The sequence below is a fragment of the Pteropus medius genome, unplaced genomic scaffold (assembly GCF_902729225.1).
Source record: "Pteropus medius unplaced genomic scaffold, Ma_sr-lr_union100, whole genome shotgun sequence".
Lineage (NCBI taxonomy): Eukaryota > Metazoa > Chordata > Mammalia > Chiroptera > Pteropodidae > Pteropus > Pteropus medius.
This window is the reverse complement of record NW_024349797.1, coordinates 23186969-23209766: the sequence shown is the minus strand read 5'-3', so window position 1 is coordinate 23209766 and position 22798 is coordinate 23186969. Positions and strand designations below refer to the sequence as shown.

The 22798-nt window shown below is 54.7% G+C and overlaps 1 protein-coding gene and 1 pseudogene across 1 annotated transcript in view; both read left to right on the top strand.

The window, feature by feature from the left end:
• The window catches only part of CDC42BPB (CDC42 binding protein kinase beta), a 92746-nt gene that overhangs the window by 60683 nt on the left and 9265 nt on the right, over nt 1-22798 (top strand). Inside the window, 20 exon segments of the mRNA XM_039884288.1 lie at nt 1569-1735; nt 1818-1937; nt 2954-3087; nt 3911-4153; nt 5609-5719; nt 6708-6952; nt 7057-7162; nt 7519-7643; nt 7940-8042; nt 9842-9990; nt 10614-10708; nt 12262-12341; nt 15586-15675; nt 16040-16117; nt 17411-17516; nt 18636-18772; nt 19248-19387; nt 20797-20878; nt 21982-22198; nt 22370-22432. Of these exon segments, the coding sequence (XP_039740222.1) occupies nt 1569-1735; nt 1818-1937; nt 2954-3087; nt 3911-4153; nt 5609-5719; nt 6708-6952; nt 7057-7162; nt 7519-7643; nt 7940-8042; nt 9842-9990; nt 10614-10708; nt 12262-12341; nt 15586-15675; nt 16040-16117; nt 17411-17516; nt 18636-18772; nt 19248-19387; nt 20797-20878; nt 21982-22198; nt 22370-22432 (2591 nt within the window).
• LOC120619904 (uncharacterized) lies at nt 2622-2740 on the top strand (annotated as a pseudogene).

Below are 22798 nucleotides of genomic sequence, written 5' to 3'. Positions count from 1 at the left end.
ACACCCAGTCACTGACTTCTGGGAAGGGCCCGACGGCAAATGATTGAGGCTTGTCGTCTTTGCGGTATGTTCTTTGACATCATTTTTAACAACCTTAAAAATGCGAAAACCATTCTTAGCTCATGGGAGGTACAGAGACAGACAGGAGGGGCGGCCCCAGGCCGCGTTCGCTGGCCCTGACCTGGAGGCTAGCAGCACCTCACCTCAGTGACCACAGCCACTGCGCTTAGCTGAGAGCTATCTTTCTTTAGGGCACTTTGTCACTTTTCAGGGCTTTTAGTCACAGCTCTAGTTCCCATCGGCGGGGCTGGAGCACAGCTCCTGCCTGGCGCGAGGGGAACTCTGCAGAGCCCAGAGTGAGCCCTGCGTGTGACAGCCCTGTGGGCCGGCGCCGCCCGAGTGGGTACCTGTCGGCCAGTGTTGCAGGCTTCTGCCGCCTGAGGTGCTCACTTTTAAAAGGCAGCTTTTGCCAGAGGAGAGCGGTCAGGGCGGAAGGCGGGTAAAGTCGCCCATGAAACTGCCACAGTGTCTGAGGGAAGGTCACGGAATTTGATTCACAGCGTCTTCCAGCCCTGGTGCCTGAACCGATGTAAGCTCCTCAGGAGAGGGTTGCTTCTGCGCTCGAGCTTGTAGAAAGTCTTGGTGTGAGGTCCCAGAGTAAAAGTGACGGCTGATGCCTTCTAGCCCAGGAATGCGGTCCAGGAGGTGATGGGTGTACCGATTTATTCTCCGTGGTGTGGAGGCTCTCGACCTTTCTGGTGCATTCCAGCTCATGAGGTGCTTGTCAGGCCTGCAGGTCCCGGGCTCGGAGGCTCCAGTTTGGCAGGTCGGGCCAAGGGACCTCCTGGAACAGGGCCCCTCAGAGCCAGCACGTCACCTTAAAATAGCGTGTGAAACAGTCCGAGAACGCAGCTCTGCAGAGAGCGCCATCTCTGGCTCTGGCGTGTGCGGGCAGCGCTGGCCCACACCCAGGCATGGTGTCGAGGTGGCTGGTGGTTGGTGAGTAGCTCGGCTGTGCCGGCCAGAGCTCTGGGATTGAAGGAGCCCCACCGGGCGCTTAGTCTGTAGGCAGCGACGAGCCCAGAGGGCTGCAGGGACTGTCCCTAATTAGTGGCAGAAGCAGGAAGCCTTTGAAGGCTCTCGCCGCTCTGGCCGCACCGCCATCCCCAACACCGTGCAGTGAAGCCTCCGCGTGCAGCCAGCAGGGCCAGGCCGGCCAGCTCCCCACACAGGGACCATGTCTTCCTGCGCGTGTCGTTAGGGGAACGTGCTGGTTTAGAAGCTGCACGTCCCTTTCCTTGCAGGGGCAGTTTCTTTGCCTCGCAGCCCCGAGGCCGTGCCCTTCTCCGTGCCCTTCTCCGTGCCCTTCTCCGTGCCCACCGTCATCCAGTCACTGCCTTAAGGGAGACCCTGGTCTCATTTTGGCTCCGTAGACAGTAAAGTTTTTCCATGCGTATTTTTGTTTGCCAGTTTAACAAGACGTATCTTTTATTCCAGGACGTTTTTAAATGCTCGCGAAATCAGCGTAAGTGCCCAGTGGATCAGAAACCCTGTCGCTTGCTTTGCAGCTGTTTTTCTGACCGAGGCTCTCTGAAGAGCGCATTGCAGTCCAGCACGCTGGCCAAGGACGAGGCGGTGCAGCGGGATTTAGAGAACAGCCTGCAGGTCGAAGCGTACGAGCGAAGGATACGCAGGCTAGAGCAGGAGAAGCTGGAGCTGGGCAGGAAGCTGCAAGGTGAGGAGCAGATTCGGCTGCCGCAGCCTCGGCCTGCCGGCCGCTGGGGGCCTGCACTCACGCCGCGTCTCCTACCCCCTAGAGTCCACCCAGACCGTCCAGTCCCTCCACGGGTCAGCGCGGGCCCTGGGCACTTCAGCCCGAGATAAAGAAATCAAAAGGTTGAATGAAGAAATCGAACGTTTGAAGAATAAAGTAGCAGGTATGCGTTGAAGCCTAGCTGCCCAGTCTCTATTCTCAGAGGGCGTTAATCCCTGCAAAGGAAACTCGAGAGTCTTGTAAGGTGGAAAAGCAGAAGAAAAGCTTACGTGTCAGCAAAGAGTTGACGTATTTTGTCGGTTTATTTGAAATTGTTTTCCCAACTTGCTTAGCTCTAGTATAATTTTATAGTTGCAGCTAGAATCGAGTCCTCGTGCATGATCCGTAAACTCTCGGAGTATCTCGCGTTTCTCTGTTTTCAGTCTCTTGTTTTAGCTGAGACAGAATTGCTGTGCCTCACTTCTTTCCGAAGCTCTTGTCAGTTTCTGTGCCTGCTTTTCAGTATTCTAGGTGCTAGGTCTGTTGTCACCATCTATCTTTTGTGGCTCCTAGGTTATCAAAGTTTCCTGAAGACTCAGCTCGCTTCCGAGTGCTACCCCTTAACCTGACACTTGGGGGGGTGCTGCACTTGACTCTCATCTCCACATCAAACCTGAGTCAGTCACCTGCTCTCTGTTTCTTCCCCGGAACCCCATCCTGATCCAGAAAAAGCCTTCAGTGAAGTCCATTTTTCACTAAAACCTGTTGTGCCCTCCGGTCACGCTGTGCTAGCTTACACAGGTTAGCAGGGACGTGCGCACCACCCTGTGGCTCACAGGCCCTGCAAGAGAGCTGTTAAAAGGAGGGTCACTACGGCCATGCCACCCTGAATGTGCCTGACCTCGTCAGATCTTGGAAGCTAAGCAGGGTTGGGCCTGGTTAGGACTTGGATGGGAGACCAGCTAGGAAGACCGGGTGCTGCAGGCGTAAAAAAGTAAATAAAAAATAAGAAGAAGAAGGTCAGAGAAAAGTCTAGTGAGTCTGTTCACTGCGCAGGTGGCCGTGCACGTGACACTGTGAGTGTGTGAGTCTGAAAGGGCCTCCAAGTGGAAGAGTGTCAGGAATTAACGATTCGCTATCGGTAAGTCAGGTAACAGTTTCACACATAAGGGACCGTGATTTATTTTCTCCTTTGCTCAGATTCAAATCGGCTTGAGCGACAACTGGAGGACACAGTGACGCTTCGCCAGGAGCACGAGGATTCCGCGCAGCGGCTGAAGGGCCTGGAGAAGCAGTGCCGCGTGCTGCGGCAGGAAAAGGAGGACCTGCACAAGGTGCGTGGCCGGCCCTGCGGGACGGGCCCCACACGGCTGTGCGGAGTCGCCACGGCCAAAATCGGGCGGGGTTTACAGACCTCCCCCAGGACCCTCGGCCCTGGCTGGCACACATTTCACAATGGTGACCTTTGTCCCCACCGCCACCTGCCCAGTACGCAGTGTCCCCCCAGTGTGGAAGTAGAGACGTGCAGCTCAGGCCATCAGGGTTCCCCGCGTCTCGGTCCACGATGACTCGCCCAGCTGGCTTTAGGCCACCGGCCCCCTTCTTCCAGAAGGGACCTGTTGGTAACGACAGGGCACTGCAGAAGATCGTCATGGGACCAGGTGCAGGGAGGGGAAGTGGTCAGTGCAGCTGAAGGGACAGCCAGCATCCAAACCTCAGACATGTGACGGGCTGGCTGTTTGGCAGTTGTCTTTATACAGTCCTTTACTTTGATCGGAATCTTAAGCGTTTCTGTGTACAGTGTGTCCTGTTCTGATTCTGCTGGGTTCAAGCAACTGGGCGGGCAGCCGGGTTCATGCTTTGTCTACCCGTGTGACAGTGTGGATGGCACAGGGCTAGGTGAGCCAGCCCGGCGGCTGTGAGCAAGGCTGCGAAGTGCTGCCCCGCGTGCCACAGTGGGCTCGGCGCTCAGCACCGCGCGCAGGCGGCTCCCAGGCCGCGCGTCGTTCCTGGGAGGCAGGCCCGTGGGCCTGTGGCCGGAGTCTGTGATCAGCACCGCTGTCACGTGTAACTCCTCGGCACCGTGGGAGACGGAGCCCCCGGCCTTCCAGACCTTTGTCAATCGAACGTGAACCCTCTGTGATTCTTTCTGTCCAGCAACTGGCCGAGGCTTCGGAGCGCTTGAAGTCCCAGGCCAGGGAGCTCAGGGATGCGCAGCAGCAGCGGAAGCTCGCCCTGCAGGAGTTCTCGGAGCTCAACGAGCGCATGGCGGAGCTGCGGGCCCAGAAGCAGAAGGTGTCCCGGCAGCTGCGAGACAAGGAGGAGGAGGTGGAGGTCGCCATGCAGAAAGTCGACGCCATGCGGCAGGACGTCCGCAGGTCTGAGAAGCTCAGGAAAGAGGTAGCTTTTGGGGGTTCTCGGGGTGGCACTCTTGGGACTTTTGTGTGATTTTAACGTCTTTGAAAACGTGGTTGCATTACGTCAGCTACTTTAAAACAGATCTTCAATTTCATGTGAAGCCGAATGTCGATGTGCCAAGCATTTGCTTTGTAGCTTTCAGCCCTTGGCATCCATTTGTGAAGTTATTAGAGATTTGGTCAATACTAATTTTCAAAAATTCCCTTTTGAAATAAACGGAGGGTCTTCATGCCCAGCAAAGGCAGCGTCAGCGCCCCAGTGGGCTGCAGCTACCACGCGAGTCTGAGCCCCTGACCCACGTGGGGCAGGGTGGGCGGGGGCCGGAGGGCCACTCCCGGACCCGCGGGCTGCGCACCGAGAAAGTGCCGAGGCCCTGAGAGCCTTTGTCTGCATAGTTTTTAGCTCTGAATATTTACCGCGTTGGAAATTACAACAGGCTGTTTCTCGTGTGACCATAAATCCATTTCATGTTTATGTTAATAAAATTTTTAATGGAAAGTAGCTATCTTCCCCAGAATCATAGTGAGAAGAGTGGCAATTTCCGCATTTTTGTACTTTGCTAGCTGGCTTGGTAGAAAATGCCACGGTCGTCGCATCTGCTTCTGCGTGCAGTCCGTTTTGATGCGCTGCTGGGGGTAGCGTCTGTGAGGGGGACCCAGCTCCTCAGATGGGGAATGAGGAAAAGAGGGCTCCGCGGGCCCCGGAACGGGTCTCGGGACGCACTCTGAGAACCGCTGCCCTGATGGTCCGCGTGTCCGGGGAGTGACCACTGACGTATTTTCAGCAGCCCTTAGTGTAAAATTCTGCTGAACTGACACGTGAGCTCCGTGGGTCGAAAGGCCTGCGGTACACGCGCCCTCGTTGCCGTCACGGTCGGCTCTGTCGTCTGGCCTCGGAGAGCCTGTCTGTGTTCTTAGCTCATTTTGCAGCCCAGATGCGTTGGTCACTGTAGCCAGCTGTAAGTCAGTGGCCGAAACCCCTGATTAAGCGTTGCTGTCCTCGTTCTGGATGGCGTGTCACGCTGTCCGGGGTCTGCCCTGGAACAGCTCGGGAGCGGGTGTGTGGGTGGTCCAGGCAGGTGCTGGGTGCAGGGCTGAGACACCACGCCTTCTACGTTCGTGGGTGTTTGAAATTTTCCACGCAAAAATGAATCTGTGTCCTACAGATAGCAGAGTACTTGTTTTCGCAGACCAGTACCCTTTCTTGAAATTTAACGTCAAATTGATGCTTTCAGTTGGAATTAAACTTGCCTTTTTACTAAGCAGACCTTCTAGTCAAGCCCTAAGGTGTGTTCTCAGCCCTTAACTCGTGACAGAGTCTGAGGAGCTGGCGAGTCACAGAGGCTGTCGCGGTTCCTTCCGTCCGCGCCGGCGGCCTCCGGGCGGAGGTGTGGCGGGCGTGCTTCGCGCTGTTGAGCGGCACACTCTCCTCTTGCAGCTGGGCGCTCAGCTCGAGGACGCCGTGGCCGAGGCCTCCAAGGAGCGCAAGCTCCGTGAGCACAGCGAGAGCTTCTCCAAGCAAATAGGAAGTGAGCTCGAGGCCCTCAAGGTAGCCCCTCTTCTGCCCTCGCAGCCCACGGCCGCGGTGGGACTCGCCTCGAGCAGCGTGCTTGTCAGGCGGATGTCACCGGGCAGCACCAACCAGATGTGGGGATGGACGGGTGGTGGGACAGGAACATGCCTTTGTGATTGCTTTCACTTTTAAAAACCAAGCCCATTCATTTCTCTCTCAGTTCATAGTAAGCCCTAGTAAATAACACATGCCTCTCTGTACCCCGGGTTTCTAAACTCAGTAGAGGCCATTTCTGGAAAAGTTCCTTAAAGGCCATGTCTTGATGCTGATATGGAAGGGACAGGCTGGTCATCTGAAGTCCGGGCAGTGGGGGAACAAGCACAGGCGGGAGGCGGTGGGCCTCCTGCTCAGCCTGCTGCGGCCTCAGGCACCCCTCCTGTGGGCCACACTCTTGAAGGGGAGGCACTGAGTCTTCCCTCTCCCTCTTGCACTGCGCACCTGGCCCATCGGTGAATCGTCACCTCTCCCCAAGCAGACATCCCCAAGGCTATGTTCCTCTCCATCATCTTCGCTGCCACTTGGTCTGGCCAGGAGTCTCGCACTCCCCACCCCCCCACCCCCAAATTCTTTATCACATTACCTTGTGTTATTGCCTTGTCACTTATGTGCTGGTTTGTTGCCAGTCTTTCTCCCTCTGTCCCAGGAGGGCAGAGACCTCACTAACGCTGTCACCAGAGGGAGGCCCGACACGCGGTCAGCCCTCAGGGGGACACTTGCGTGAGTGAGAGCAGAGCAAGGAGACGCTCTGGGCACATCCCTCCTTCAAGGCCGATGCCCTCGCCCCCCGAAGTCTGCTTGCAGGTGTCAGAAGGACCACGTGACTAGCTCTGTCACGTGGCGCAGTGTTTGTCGGGAGGGCAGAGCAAGCAGTGTATGGGTGCCTGCGTGTGGTAGGGGCGGCGCGCGCCGGGACCCTTGAGGGAGGGCACAGAGCTCTGTGGTTAATTTTAACTTTTGTCATCAGACAAAGCAAGGAGTCCGGGGACCAGGTGCCACCTTAGAACATCAGCAGGAGATTTCTAAAATAAAGTCCGAGCTTGAGAAGAAGATCTTGTTTTATGAAGAGGAGTTGGTCAGACGTGAAGCCTCCCACGTGCTGGAAGTAAAAAACGTGAAAAAGGAGGTGCACGACTCCGAAAGCCACCAGCTGGCCCTGCAGAAGGAGATCCTAATGCTGAAAGACAAACTGGAGAAGTCGAAGCGAGAACGGTGAGTCTCACGGCCCCGCGGTGCCGAGGGCGGGCGGCCGGGCCACGGGTGGGAGGGGCGCTGGCAGCGCGGGAGCCGCTGGACCGTCCCCCCTCTCCCCGCAGGCACAGTGAGATGGAGGAGGCCGTCGGCACAGTGAAGGACAAATACGAACGAGAACGAGCTCTGCTGTTTGAGGAAAACAAGAAGTTAACCGCCGAAAACGAGAGGGTAACTTACAGACCCGGGCCGCCGCGCCGGGGGCTGTGGCGTCTCCATTCTCGAGCGCTGGGAGTTTGCTGTTGTCAATGTTTCTGTTTTGAAATGAATTAACACGTTTGATCTTTTAAATGGGATGTTTTCATTTGATTAAACGCTGCTAATTACCTGAAATCACTAACTCCACTTTTCTGTTCAGATCTGTATTGAAATGTGACTTGGGTTAGATACAGTCTGTCCTGAACTTAGTCTAAAAATATTTCATAATGATTAAAGAAAATCCAAAACTTTCAAAAGAACGTGTAGTTTCAGCCATGGTAACGAGAATGCCAAATAACACGCCGTGTGGCACAACCGTTCACTTCCAGCTCTGCTCCTTTGTGGATAAGCTCACGGCTCAGAACAGACAGCTGGAGGATGAGCTGCAGGACCTGGCGGCCAAGAAGGAGTCGGCGGCCCACTGGGAAGCCCAGGTCGCGGAGATCATCCAGTGGTACGTGCGCGGCTAGCCCGGGCTTCCTCGGGAGTGTGGCACAGGTCTCACCTCCATGCCCCCAAGTCGCTGTCTGGGGGCGGCAGTCCTGTCCAGTGGTCATCGCACTGGACCGGAGATGAAGCAGCAGCCCTGCCAGTCACCGAAGGTGTGGGTCAGGCGTGCACAGCCCTGCACGCTCAGGGACACTTGTCATGGGTGTGTCTGATCGGACGCTGGGCCACTGTGCCCTGAGGGAGGTGGGAGGTATTCATCCGCTCTGGCTCCTGGTGCTCACGGTCTGTGGTACCCCGCAGGGTCAGCGATGAGAAAGACGCCCGGGGCTACCTTCAGGCCCTCGCCTCCAAGATGACGGAAGAGCTCGAGGCCCTGCGGAGTTCCAGCCCGGGGCCCAGGCTGGTAGGTCTTGTCCGGCGGTCTTGTCTCTGGGGTTTTCGGTGGCTTCGCTTCCACTTGAGGGGGGTGGTGGCGTGCCATGCAGGCAGTCCTGGTGGGGAAGTCACCGGCTTGAGGAGTGCCCTCATTCTGTCAGCGCCAGGTGACGAGACTTCGGGAGCCATTCATTCACTTAGTGAGCGAGTGCCTGGTCCCGGGCTCGGGGAGATCTTGTGTCAGCAGGACACGTTCTGCCCTCGGGAGCTGTCTGGTCCGTGTGGCCCGCCAGCCAGCCAGCCCAGTCTGTATGTTTTGAGCGCCCGGAGTGCGGCGAGCTCGGGGCTGAATCATCTCAGGGGAACGTCATCTCAGCCCAGTTCCTGGGTGGCAGCCACACGTGTCCCTCCTTCTCGAGTCTGCTTTCTTGGTCTAATTTACTTTCTTAAAAATATGTGAGTTATTTTGTGACTGACTTATGGAAGAAAGAGTAAAGACACAGTGAAACAAGTTTATTAGAATTTTAGCTAGAACTTTGACTTAGTAAACCCAAATTTTTATCTCGCTTTTCTGGTTTGAATATATTTACCCAGAAGGCACAGCACCTTCGAAGGTAGGTTAACCGCTCATCCCATCGCAGAGAACCCAGAACTCATCTGTCTCACGAATCCCGAATCTTGTAGCAGCGATGCCGGCGTCACGTGAACATCGCGTGGGTCCCAGCTTGTCGTTACCACCCCTTCCCCACGCTCGCATCACCAAACAGCACTTTTGAAAACAGTGACAGCTCATAATTTTATTAAAAAAGGAATGTGGTCATGTTTGCCCATAATTGGAAAACATTTTCATTTTCAGATTTAGAAACATCAGTTAGAATGATTAATAAATTTCTTTCATTTCAACTTTTTTTCCCAATCGTGTTTACACACACACTGGCACTTATGAGCTGCAGTAAATAAATTTTGTACACAAACCTCACAGATGAAAGAACAGTGTCAGGAGTCATTCTAGCAAAATGGGATTTTCCAAATTCTTACTGCAAAATTTGGCGTGAATAGTTCTTATTGGATGAGGTTATATTTCCTTTTTCTCCGTAGAAGTGTATTTTTTCCTTATCGATTCTTGAGAAAGTTCATCGAGGACGTGGTCATCTGGAGACTCACTGGCACCTCTGTCCCTCCACACCCACTCGTGATTGTCCTTAACTGTGGAACGTCCCTCAGTTTCCTTGTCTTCACTGTTAGGATCAGAAAATGAAAAACACTCAGCTGTGGTCAGTGAAAACCTTAAACGAGTGTCTTCAGATGTCTTTATACCTCTTGAGCAGCGAGTGCTGTCGGCCAACAATGAACCGCTGCCATCGAGCTGGTGCATTTCACTGTTGCGCCATCTGAATCATTCCGTCCTTCCTTTTTCTTATTATTTTAGACTTTTATTAGAGGTAGGAATAATTGATGAGTGATGACGTAATTCCTAAAATGAGGAAATAAAACGTTCAAGATGTTGGAAACGTAAGGTACTGTGGTCTCATCACACAGCTTCTGCCGGTAAGAGTCCAGTGGACCCATGTAGAAATCACACTATAGGATCCACTTTACTCTTTTAAAAAAGTAAAATTTTATTCTTTATATCTCTAAGAAAATAAAAGTCATAATATGTCAAAACTAAAATTGTGTCCGAGGGACTTTGATATATCTGAATTGATGTTTAAATGCGATAATTAAAGTTTGAGGTTAGATGAAGATGAACCACTTATTTTTGGCATTCGCTTCGTTAAGCAAACATAGCTTGAAAGTGTGTTTTTGACCTTTGACCCGCCATCGCAGGACCCCCTCTGGAAAGTGCGCCGCAGCCAGAAGCTGGACATGTCGGCGCGGCTGGAGCTGCAGTCGGCGCTGGAGGCAGAGATCCGGGCCAAACAGCTCGTGCAGGAGGAGCTGCGGCGGGCCAAGGACTCGGCGCTCTCCTTCGAAAGGTGCTTGTCCGCGCTCTGGCTCCCGCTGGGCTTGCCCCGAGCTGCTCCATGCCAACGTGCCTGCTGTCCCCCCTCACAGATGGCACTGAGTTATTCCCCAGTGTCCCCCACTAAGTGAGGGCAGGTCCCAGGCTTTGGCGCTGACCGGCCTGCTCACCTTCAGGCCACGTGTTACCTGTAGCGGCCTGGCTCTCTCCGGCCCCTCGGCCCCTCCAGGGAGGCGTGGGAACCACGAGACCCCGTGCCCGGGCCGCATGAGAGCACCCTTGGGTGCAGCTGCCTTCTTCCCGTTATGGGAAAGACACAAGTCTGCTGGCTACGTGATCTGGGCCGCGTGTCCTTGAGGACAGGGCTCGTCAACAAAGAGATAAGGAATGTCGAAACCCCGTGAGGCTCCCTGATGTTACACTCCGTCTCTGTCTACGATACTGGAGCGCGTGTGCTCTCCATCGTGCAGCGTGCTGGGGCCCGCCCGTGCCAGGCGCGCCAGTAAGGCTGGCCAGCCCCTGCCCGGTCCCACGCTTCCCTGGGCGTGAGAGACAGCCTGCCCTCACATCCTGTCACAGCCAGCACGTGGGTGACCTGTTCTCTGTGCACTTAAAGCCGTTTATTTTTTATTTTAGTAAACTAAAGGATTCAGAAGCCAAAAATAGAGAATTGTTAGAAGAAATGGAAATTTTGAAGAAGAAGATGGAAGAAAAATTTAGAGCAGATACTGGTAAATTAAAATACTAAGCTTCTACATTTTTAAAGTAAAAGCCTTTTTTAATGAAAATGTTTTATTTTAGATTGTATGTCTTTTAGATTTAACAGTTTTAGTTATATAAAGAAAGCACTTATGTCATTCCAAAGCCAAAGCTCTGGAATAGGATGAGTTCGATGATCCCTTCCCCAGAGCTACCATTTCCACTTGATCCTTCATTTCATCTTGAGAACATAAAGCAAATACGCGTATGTGTGTGAGTGTGTGAGTGTGTGTGTGTGTGTGTGTGTGTGAGAGAGTGTGTGTGTGGTCAGACATCCTGACCCCGACTGCAAAGGCCCGCTGCGTGCAGCATTCTGTGCGTGGGCTTTTGGGGTCCCTTCCCTGTCACACAGGGCACTGCGGTGGGCCACAGCTGCCCAGTGGCACGGCACCGGGCTGTCTGTCCTTGCTCTCACAGATGCTGCCACGTGTAGCCGTGTGCCCGTGACGTTTCACGTTTCTGTCTGTTTTGGGGTAGATTTCCAGAAGTGGGGTTGCTCGTCCAAGGGTAGGTGTGCATATGCTTCTGCTGGATGTTGCCAGATTCCACTCCAGAGGCTTGTACATTTGTGGGGTCCCTGCTCCCACAGCCTCGCCCACAAAGTATGATTTCACACTCTGGTTAGATGAGAAGCAGCATCGCAGTACAGACTTCGTTTGCGTTTTTCTCATGAGCAAGATTAAGCATCTTTTTTTTAAATGTTTAAGGGCTATTTTTTATTTCTATTTCTCTGTCTTGTATTTCTGTGTCCTTTGCCCATTTTAAAGATTTAGATTAAGTCTTTTTCTTAGTTTTCAGAAGCTTTTTATAAATTGAGCTTTCGTTTGTGACAGAAGTTGCAAATATTTTTCCTAGGTTGTCTTTTATCTTTTTGCTTGGCTTATGATACTGTTTTTTGCCAAACAAAAGGGTTTTTAAAATTCTTTTGTCAGATGTATCAGTTTTTTTTCTTTTTAAGTCATAGGGAGATATTCTGGGTTCCTAGTTGTTCAAGTAGTTCACCCGTGTTTTCTTCCAATACCTGTATGGTTTCATTTTTTTAAATTTAGGTTACCGATTCCTTTGGAATTCACTCTGACGTACAGTTCGGAGAATGAATCCGGTTTTATCGTTTTCCTTTGGCTAGTTAGTTGTCCGATGCCAGTTATCACAAAGCGCCCTCCCAGCCGATTTCACGTGGCTCGTTCCATTGATTTTGAAGATTGCTGTGGGCACCGGGCTGTTTCTGGCTTTCCTACCCTGTTCGTTGTTCGTGGGCAAGAGCCTTTTGTGGATCTGTTTTCGTGCCCGATAGGTCACCCCCATCCCCCTTTTATTTAGAGAGATTTTTAATCTTCCTTGTTTACTCTCCCAAGTGAACTTTTCAGTTCACGCATCCAGCTCTGGAAAACGTGTGGTGGTGGTTTCCGTGGCGCCCCCTCAGGTTCGTCCGCTGACTTCGGGAGAACTGGAGTCTCGTGGCACTGAGTCTGCCCGTGACACAGCGCAGTCTCCTACCTTAGCTGACGTTTCTTCTCCCTTACAGGACTCAAACTTCCAGATTTCCAGGACTCTGTTTTTGAGTATTTCAACACTGCTCCTCTCACACACGATCTGACATTTCGAGTAAGTAGCCGTTTTTAAAAAGTGGCGTGAATTTGTAATATGATTTGAGTACCTGTGGGACCACAAACACTCCAGTAAATTAACATCTGACTGTTGACCTCGATTGTGCTCACCTGGCATGCCAGAGATGCTTCCCAGGACTGAGTGGGGGCTGGCGAGGCAAGTGATCAGCATCCTCGGGGGGACTTCTGTGCGGGCCTTGCCTGCACGGTCGGTGTTTCAGGCGACTTTCTAAATACAGATTCTCACACCGCAGCAGACGGAGGCTGAGTTGGACGTGTTGCCATCTGGGTGACTTCTTTGTGGCGCCACAGCTCGGTCTCGGTGGGGTGGGGGTGGCTTATGAGAAAGCCCGGCCCCAGGCACCTCGTCGTGGTCCTGGACTTGGAGCTTGGTGCCACACGGCCGGCCAGGGTGCTGTCTGCTTCGGAGACAGCCGCTGAGCGCAGCGTGAACCCCTCTGCTCCCCCCTTACGCTGTGCTGCTTCACTACAGACTTTCTCCCTTTTTCCAGAACAGTGGGGGTGGACCCTTACTAGCAGCCCCTTTGAGGCAAGCCAGAAAGTAAAAATAACAAAAGCAAATCTCGTTCACGAGATTTCTGTGAGATGTCTGTCGTTTTTGTTGGTTTTCCGACTTTTTATTTAGAAAATTTTAAACCTGTAGGAAAGTTGAGAGAACAATGCAGGGAACGTACATATCTGTCCTGGCATCCTGCCACGTTTGCTCCCTCTGTCCGTATGCACAAAGACTTCTGTCCCCCGAACTAGTTGAAAGTGAGTTGTAGACATCAGTGGCCCCGGAATGCTTCAGAGTTCATTTCCTAAGACGCAGGCATGCCCACGTCACCCCGACACCGCTGTTGTGTGGAAGGTGTGGGCACGGGTGCGCCAGGTCAGGGCCCAGCCAGCCTTAGCCATCACGACTCTGGTCGCCTTTCCTCTGGCACCGTGCCCTCCCCTTTTGTAGCATGGGTATTCTTCTAGTACCCAGACCAGTGTCTCGTCGAGTGTCTTCCACTATCGGTTGGTCTGCTACATCCTTTTGCTTAGATGTGGGTTGAAAATTTTGGCACGGATTCTGCACAGGAGGTGTGCACGTCCCACATGTGGAGGCCAGTTTGCCCAGCGTTGCTGATGCTAAGTCTGGTCATTAGGTTGAGGTGGGGTCTACCAGACCTCGTCCCTGGGAAGGGCCGCAGTGAGCAGTCAGCGGGTGACCATTGGGTGCCTCCGCCAGCAGTGGGTTGGGTTAGCGTGCGTCAGTGACCTTGCTCGGACGAGCTGCTGCAAGATCCAGGCAGGTTTGTGCACACCTGTTACATTCACCTGTCAGATGCTGTTTTATCAAATCAGCAGTGCTTGTCTTTTTCTTGAAGTCCTCAATCTTTAAGAAGCAAATACATTTAAGCATCAGGTGCACGCTGGTTCTTAGGAAAACCTGCCGCTGCACGGGCCGCGTGCCTTTTCCCGTCGCTGCGTGTAGGCCCCGTCCGGTGGGAGTGAGTCAGATGGCGAGGAACCAAGGACGGTGATCGTTAACGGGGGGCAGGCGGCCACGAAAGCACGGCTTTTCTCTTAAAGTAGTGGGCAGGGTCCGTCCCTCTGGCAGGTGGCTTCCAGCTCAGACCATCCCATCTCTGGACGACTGCAGAGCACTGCAGCCTGGAGATGGGGGTCCTGGTCTCAGCACCTTATCCTCTGTAGCCGGCACGCCTGCATTTTAATGTTTAATTTCAGTCCTTCTTGAATTTCTCTGTGGTTTAAGTAGGAAGGACATTTGCTGATAGAAAAAAAATCCTTGGTCAGAATCTGGGTCTGTTAGGAGGTGTTTCCAGACCCAAGAATCGTCTTCTAGAAGCTTCTGTGTCCCTTCCCACTATTAAACCCGTTTAGTACTAGAAATGGTGTGCCACCACAACCGAATCAGTATGTTTTCGTGCATGTTTTTATTGGGTGGGAAATGATCGTTTTGTTCCTCCTGTCTGCCACCACCAAGGACTCTGTCTCCTCCTCCGCATCCTCCCTGCTAGCCTCTTGGGAAGAAGTAAGTCACTGCCGATGCTGGCTTCCGTCGCCTGTCACTCACACCCGTGGAGCAGCGCTCCAAATGTGGCGTCTCCCGTTCCTTAATTTGCATCCTTTTGATAATTAACCAACTAAATGAAACTAGTGGGTACATGGCTAAAATTCAATCACTTAATATTCCTTTGCTCTCTATCTAAAGCTGGAAATCTAACTCATTTAAAATACCTTGTTTATGGGAGAAATTTGCTTACATTTATAGCTTTGATAATTAGTCTTTCCCTTGTGAATTTCTTTACAAATCCGAAGATTGCAGTATACAATCGTGATGAGTGTTGTGTATATGCACCCCCTTCCCGTCTGAACTTGGCTCTTTACACAGCAGCCTAATTAATGCAACTGTCGGGAAGTGTTTCTCTGATTGGTTCATTGGGATCTCGGTGTGGAACATCAGGTACAGCCGAAAACGGCTCTCACAGGGCACTTCCCAGCTCCTTTTTGTGCTGGCGTGCGGTTTCCTCGCGCTGGCGCTCACAAGCATACGAAACGGCGTGTGCATGTCTGCGTGAATACTAACAACCTTTGATGAAATCAGTTTCAGAAATACTTATTAAAATGGTCATTTTTTTAAGTGGTTTTAGAATACACCTTTTGCTTCAAATTAGCTTCGGAGCTTTAGCTTCAGTGAAATTAATGGGGGGATCTGGAGTTATTAGAATAAAAACACTGCTTCTGTGCGTCATAAAAGTTTTAGGGAAATTTTTATTCTGGTCATAGGCCCACAGGCCTCTGTCGATATGAGAATTTCTTCTTGATCCCTGAAATAAGGTGAAGAAGCATTTAGCTGCTTTATTTAAGGCTGCCAGGGACAGACGAAGCCACTGCTGAATGACACGGGGAGGGGAGGGCTGCAGCTGGAGGTGAGGCCAGATGGCTTCTGTCTCTGCTGCTGTTGACTGTGACTTGTCGGACTCCATCTGTCCAGCACTCACCATTCCAGCCTTAGAATGCCACAGCAGCGGTCCACAGGGAAGGCAGGTCAGCTGTGAGTGAATGGGGGGTGGTCCGTGACACCGGGGACTCACAGGAATAAGAACCTGTACTGGGACCTTGGGTCCCCAGTGGAGTGTGTTTTTTAAATAAAGAACGTGTCGTTAGAGTTCGAACTCTGCAGAATAAGTTCATTCATTCCCACTATTTCTTTGCCTTTTTTTCAACAGACGAGCTCAGCTAGTGAACAAGAAACACAAGCTCCAAAGCCAGAAGTGTCCCCGTTGACATCCGTGGCCACAAGCACAGAACAGCAGGAAGTAAGATATTGTTGCCCGGTGACACTGCAGACCCTCGAGTCTGCTCCCCCTGCCCCATCCCCCCGCCCCAGTGTCCATGTGCCACCCACTGCCCTTGAACAGAAGCTGCTCTGAGGCCGAGGCCAGCCGGCTGGTCCCACCTCGCAGCCCCCAGCTCTGAGCCTGGCTTGCATTTCCGAATTGCTCTCAGTGCCCCAGCCAGGTGACGATTGCTTGGACAGGTGTGTCAACAATGCAGTGAATTAAAAATGCAGAAGTGTTCATTATTGATCAGTTGTAGAGAGAAGTGATCGCAGACAGGGCTGACGTGTAGGAGCAGTGCTGAGCTAGACGGCACACTCACCTGTCCTTGCTTGTCTCCCAGGACATGGCTCGGGCCCCACAGAGGCCGCCCTCCGGGCCGCTGCCCCCGTCACAGGCCCTCACTCTGGCTGGACCGAAGGTAGGCCTTGCTTTTACCCGTGCGCCTTCTCAGTTTTTGAATGTGACTTCCGTGTAAGCAAGACAGGCATGATTTTTGTACGCACAGCAAACCCTTGTGTTTCGCTAAATGGTTTATTCCTAATAATGATCTAGGAAGCGTCAGGATCTGTGATTTCGTCATTGAACCGACACACAAATGCACTTTAATTGAAAAATTTCAGAGTTCAGTCTCCCCTGTCCCCTTCTTCATCCCCCACCATAGTGCCCTCTCCTGAGGGAACTGCTCTGTTTTATATCCACTAAGTTCCTTTTCCAAGTCTATTTCTGCTTCTCTGTCTCCATGTGGTTTGTGGGGGACTCTTCCCCCACATGCGTGGGAGCGCAGTGCACGTGCGCGTCACAGAGCGTCTCTCATCCGTGTGTTTTGGAGAGCTCTGCACGCCAGCGCGGACGGGCCCAGCACAGGTCACGGCATCCCAGCCAGGACGGGGCCAGCTGGCCCTGGGCTCACGTGCTTGGGCACCGGTTTCCTTTAACGTAGGTGTGGCTTCTTTTAGGGTTTCAGCCATCGACAGCCACGCCACCTAGCGATAAGGAACTCGGCTGTTTGAGACGCACGAGAGGCCCGGCTTCTGGTCTGTGGTTCTCGTGGAGTTGGGGACCACACATGTGGACTGCGCCTGGGTTTTGTGTTGATCGCTCCCTGGCTTCTTACAGATGGTCCACCACACTTATGTCCCCTGAGTGATAAATCCTCCCACTCTGCAGTGTTCGAGCCTTAGAGACACAGCGTCCTCTCCACGTGGCCTTACACTTCCTCCGTTGCCGATGGGGTCGTGATGCGTCCCTTCTCCCAAAGAGGGACAGCGGGCCTTCCTGCTCTTGCCGTTAGCACCATGCTGCCGGTCATTTCCTGCATGTCTCTTGGTGTCACATGGAAGGGCTGATGTAGGTGGGAGCCTGCCCCACACTGCGGCCCCGGGCCAGCCCCCCAGGAGGCTCTAGGCGGTGAGGTGGCTGTGCCAGACCAAGCGTCAGCCGCGCCGCTGCTGCACCCAGCCAGGCGGCCTTTCTGTCCGCGGTAGCGAGTCTTCTCTGGAGGAGGCGTGTGCCGACTCCTCCTGGCTCCGGCTCCTCGGGAGGGTGTTCACCACCGGTCCCTGCTTAGCGCTGCCCAGGGCCCGCACACCTCACCGCACAGTTGCCCATTTTCAGCTTTTCAAGATCGTGCCCAGGTTGTTTTGTGAGCTCAGTCACACATGGACGCGTCTTTTCTCAAATGAGCTTCACCTTCTCGATGCTCTTCCTCCAGCCCAAAGCTCACCAGTTCAGCATCAAGTCCTTCTCCAGCCCCACGCAATGCAGCCACTGCACCTCCCTGATGGTGGGGCTGATCCGGCAGGGCTACGCCTGCGAGGGTGAGTGTCCGTCTGCTTGCTGCCGTGTCCCCCGTGTCCCCTGGCACCGGCCATCTCAGGGGAGAGCAGTTATTATAAAGGCAAATAGGGCTGAAAAGAAGTCCTGTGAGCTGAGAACAGATTCTCTCTTTTTAGTCCTGTGAATTCTCAGTAAAGGCCAGGAGTTCAGTCCTGAATCCTTGCCGTGGTGGGGGACACCTGCTTACAGTGTGGCCTAGGGCTGGGGTCCCCAGCCCCTGGGCCACAGATTGGTCCTGGTCTTTGCCTGTTAAGAACCGGGCTGCAGGTGGACAAGTGAACCTTCCAGCGCCGGCGCCGGCCCCACCACGTCAGGTCCACCTCAGGTCATCAGGCGTTAGATTCTCAGGGCACTGGTCCCTGCTGCCACAGAGGTTGGGGACCGCTGTTCTAGGTCATTTATTGTTGATTGTTGATCATAAGAGATAACAATCCAAACGATCATAGTCGTTTTGGAAAATTAGCAAAAGCAGGGAGTAAAAAGGACTTTAAGACCGTCCCTTGTCAGGTCCTCTGAGGAGAAGCCCTGTCACCTGTGCCTCCTGGCTACAACCACTGTCAGTGGTGAAGCCCGTGTTGTGCTCTCACTCGGTGACATGACCGGTACTGTGCCACCAGCCAAGGTCACGTGATGCTAGGTGACGGCCCTGGGGCTGAGCAGGCCCTGAGCGCACTCCGCACCGCTGGTCGGCTGGCCGCCATGCTCTGTAGAAGTCGCATTTCCTTTGTGTGCCAGGGCCACAGAAGCCTCTGCCTTTGTTACTTAAACTCCGTGGGCCTTTGCTTGGCTGCCAGGACCCCTGCGTGTCATTGACACCATCGCCCTGTCACAGACCTGCGGGTCGTGTTCTTCGAGGTGATTCTGAAACCTAGCTGGAGTGAGGCGCAGGGCCTTCTGGGAGCACCAGAGGCAGAGCGTTGCGACGCTCCTTCCCCGTCGGGCCCTCGCTCCCGAGTGCCGCTGTGGGTGTGCTGAGACGTCACCCGGGCCACAGCCCCTGAGCTTTGGTGGGAACCGGGTTAGTCGAGGGTCTGGGCCGTTTCTGGCGACACTTGGGAATTGCCACGTGGCGTTGCTGACATGCACCTTCGCTTTTCCAGTGTGCTCGTTCGCTTGCCACGTCTCCTGCAAGGACAGCGCTCCACAGGTGTGCCCCATCCCTCCCGAGCAGTCCCGGCGGCCCCTCGGCGTGGACGTGCAGAGAGGCGTGGGCACTGCCTACAAGGGCTACGTGAAGGTAGGAGTGAGGACAGCCCGGGGCGGGTCCTGGGGAAGGAGCAGGGCCCCATCCCGCCCCCTGGGCTGCACACTTGGAAGACAAGGTTCCAGAGCCAAGGGCTCTGCGAAGACCACTGTGCCCACCGGCGCCGAGTGCCTGTCCCGCGGGAGCATCGTAGTGCTCCGTGCCGGTGTGAGCGCACCTGCTGGCCGAGGTGTTCTCCTTGTCCCCACGTTAGCTCTTGGGAGCACAGCCCCTCCCCAGCAGTGCCCTGAGACTCCTAGGATCCAGACGGGACTCTGGGCACCAGCCCGGCGGGGCGTGGGGTGCTGTCCCCAGCGAAGCAGGCCAGCGCGCAGCAGCCAGAGGGAGGTGGCGGGTGCAGAGGCGCCTCCAGGAGGGCCCCTAGGGCCCCGCACTCCACGTGCCACTGCCTGGACGGTCGTGACTGGCCCGCGTGGCCCAGTGAGACGTGGTCACTGTCTATCTGTAGGTCCCAAAGCCTACCGGGGTGAAGAAGGGGTGGCAGCGGGCATACGCGGTCGTCTGTGACTGTAAGCTCTTTCTCTACGACCTGCCTGAAGGGAAGTCCACCCAGCCCGGCGTCGTCGCCAGCCAGGTCTTGGATCTCAGGTGCGTGCCCGCGCCCGCGCCCCGTGAGTTGGAACACGCCTTCCGCCAAGACGAGTTTGTTGCTTGATCTAACTCACGTCTACCTGCACACCCTTAACTACGGTGCTGTTCCGAGAACAGGTGCTTAACTGCATGCCAGAAACTTCCTGCTTTTGACATTTTTTACACTGGAAAACATGCCAAACGAGCGTTTAACATAAGAAAACCACATGCCCCAAGAACAAGTGGAAACTTTCTCAGAGACACGTTGAATGGGGTGTCTCTGCTCTCGGGCCCTGACAGGCACTCTTGTTTGTGACAGATCCAGAGCTCTGGGCTTTGTGCGACCTTTGGCTGTATGGCAGCGTTTCTTACCACCTCCAGCCTCGTCAGGCGCCTCCTGAGCACCAAGCGCAGGGAGATAGTGGGGCTCCCCCTTGCACCGAGCCTGGGAGACAGCGGGGCACCCCCTAGCACCCATCACGGGGAGACAGCAGGGTGCGCCCTTCCTTCCAGGCTTCCTTGTAGTTGATGCTTCACTCTTGTTTGTGAAATGGGCTCAGTGGTAATGTCATGGAGGTTGGAAGGTTGTCGTGGAGATTTAAAAACTTAACAGATGGGACAGGCTTAGCCGAGGGCTTGGCGTGGGAAGCTGTTGCTGCTGCTGCTGTGTCATCTCCTGTCCCTCTGTCACCAACCCCCAGGGCCACACAGGACAATACCTGCAGATGACGTGAGCGTGCTGGCACCTGCCCAGGGTTAGGGCCTGGCCTGGAGCCTCGGTCTCCAGCGTTGGTTCTGGGTGGGCAAGGGTGTTATGGCAGGTGCCGCCGAGGACAGCCAGGTAGCAGAGTCACCTCCACAACGGTTTCCACTTTCCATGTCCCCAGCCTGCGGGGCGGGCCGAATAGCTGGGGACCTGTGTTTTGGAAAATAGCCTGGTGATTCTGCTTGTCCCTTGCTGGGCACGAGTAGGCCCTAGCCTGGTGACGAAGAGGCCACTGGTGGGCATTGCAGGGGTAGCGCGTGGAACGTAGAGCCCAGGGCTTAGCACACGCTGGAGATGGGGCTCCCGGGGCTGTCTCAGCATGCTTTATGCCCTTTAAAAGTGACAGCCAAGGAGCTGCCCGATGGTAGCCAGATATGGGCCTAATCAGTGAGGTGGCATTTGTAGCGAGGACAGTCTGACTAGGACTAGAACAGTGTGACCCTTCAGTTCTCAGACGTCCCTGATCATTGAAACACACGCAGGATTCTTGAGTCATCTGTTCGTCGGCATTGTCAGTGGAAGCACCTTCTTACCCAGGTGTTCGAGACAACTGTCACGAAAAGTGTCCTTCCTTTCTCGTGAGACGTGTAGCACACGGGCGGAGGGCAGACGCACGCGCATGCTCCCTGCCCAGCATCCTGAACATCGTGTTTCTCACCAGAGATGAAGAGTTCTCCGTGAGCTCGGTCCTGGCCTCGGACGTCATACACGCTTCCCGCCGAGACGTTCCGTGCATATTCAGGGTACGCCGTTTCTGATTCTTAGAGTCGCTTCATTAGCCGTGAAAAAACTCCCATGGTTGAAGCCGAACGATTCTTTGAGCGTTTCACTGTGCGCCCGGAAGGCCGTCCCGTGTCCCACCCTCCTTTCCTGCTCCGAGTCCGCGCGCTTCGTGCCCACCCTGCCCTCGCCCGCCTCCCTCGCCAAGCCGCAGACTCCTCTGTACGTGCTGGCGCCCTTTGGTTGGGGCACCTCCCAGCAGCTTCTTCCTCGGCCCGGCTCCCCCCGGCGCTGGCCCTCCTTCCCGTCCCGCATCCTGCGTGGTCCGCGTCCCGGCTGCGCTAGGATGCTGACGCTGGAGCGTCCCCTCCTCTCCTGAGCGTTTACTGGACGCGAACTGGAACAAAACGGGGGAAAGTCAGCAGACGTTGCTCATCCGCATTCTCGCTGGCTGAGGCAGAGTCCCCGCTGGGTCAGTGTCAGGCCCTGTGGCATCAGGAAGATTCCAGATGGTGGGTCAGGCCGAGACGCCCCCGGCCCCTTCCCCTGGGGGTTTTATAAACACGGCGAGGTTTTGGTTGACCAGAAAACTGAGTCCGTGAATCGTTTTTATTAAATCACATCGCTACTCAGAAAGCACTTCACGTATCCAATACAGAAAATTGCCATCATCGTGTGCTTAAAAGGTGATCACTTTGTAGCAGCTGGGGGTCCGGGTTTCCCTGGGCCGGGGGACGCGCACAGAGGCAGACCTGGGCAGCGTTGGTCGGAGCCGCTGTTGCCTGTTGTCTCTGGACACGTTCTGAGAATCTTTTGCAGTTAGGTTGGTCAAGAAGGCAGCTGTAAAATGGCCAGTCAATCACAGTTGAGGCACGATCAGGAGTGACAGAATCTGATGAGCAGGGGCCACAGGGCGCCGCTTATAACTGCGTCCCCACCTGCTCACGGCGCAGGAGCCCTCGGCCTCTGCGGGCCCCTCGGAAAAGGGCCCGGGCTGGGGGCCTTCCCTGACGGTCACCCTTGCGTCGGGAGCGCATCCTTCGGGTCCTCGCGTCCGGGGCAGGCGGCGTCCGGGCCGGGTCGCTAGTCTGACGGCTCCTCTCTCTGCTTTGTTTCTGTCACGAAGGTGACGGCGTCTCTCTTAGGCACCCCTTCTAAGACCAGCTCACTGCTCATTCTGACTGAGAACGAGAACGAAAAGAGGAAGTGGGTCGGGATCCTGGAAGGGCTGCAGTCGATCCTCCACAAGAACCGCCTGCGGAACCAGGCGGTGCACACGCCGCAGGAGGCCTACGACAGCGCGCTGCCCCTCATCAAGGCCGTGCTGGCCGCCGCCATCCTGGGTGCGTCCGCGGCCGCTGCGGGTGCCCGTCGTCCTCAGGGGTGGGAAGCCGCGTGCGTCAGACGGCGCCGCCCCGCTCTCCTGCCGTCCATCTGAAGTTGTCCTTGCCCCACGTGTAAGAAGCGGGCGGTCTGTGCTGACAGAACGATGTCCTTTGTGTCCTTGCCCACAGATGGCGATAGGATTGTGGTCGGCTTAGAAGAAGGTCTCTATGTCATAGAGGTGACCCGTGATGGTGAGTGGCCAGGGGCTAGGGTCCACCCTGCGCTGTCTTGGGTCCTGCCTGGTCAGTGCAGACGAGCACAGCGTCAGAGGTAGGGACATGCAGGGGCCACGATGAAGTCACTGGATGTGCAAATTGTCATCACATCAGAGAACTTTATACAGAGAGGGAAAGGCAACAGCCAAGAAAAATCAAATGGAACAAATGGAACGTCCCCTGAGTGTCCACGGGTGCCCAGACTGGGGGCAAAGCTCCCCACCGCAGGTCACAGCGCTAGGTTGGCTGTCGTGCGCGTTGGCCCTCCGTCCCAGTGAGAGCAGGCAAAGCGCCCACGTCACCCCTCCTCACCGCCCTGGTCTAGGGTCAGAAGCACAAGGA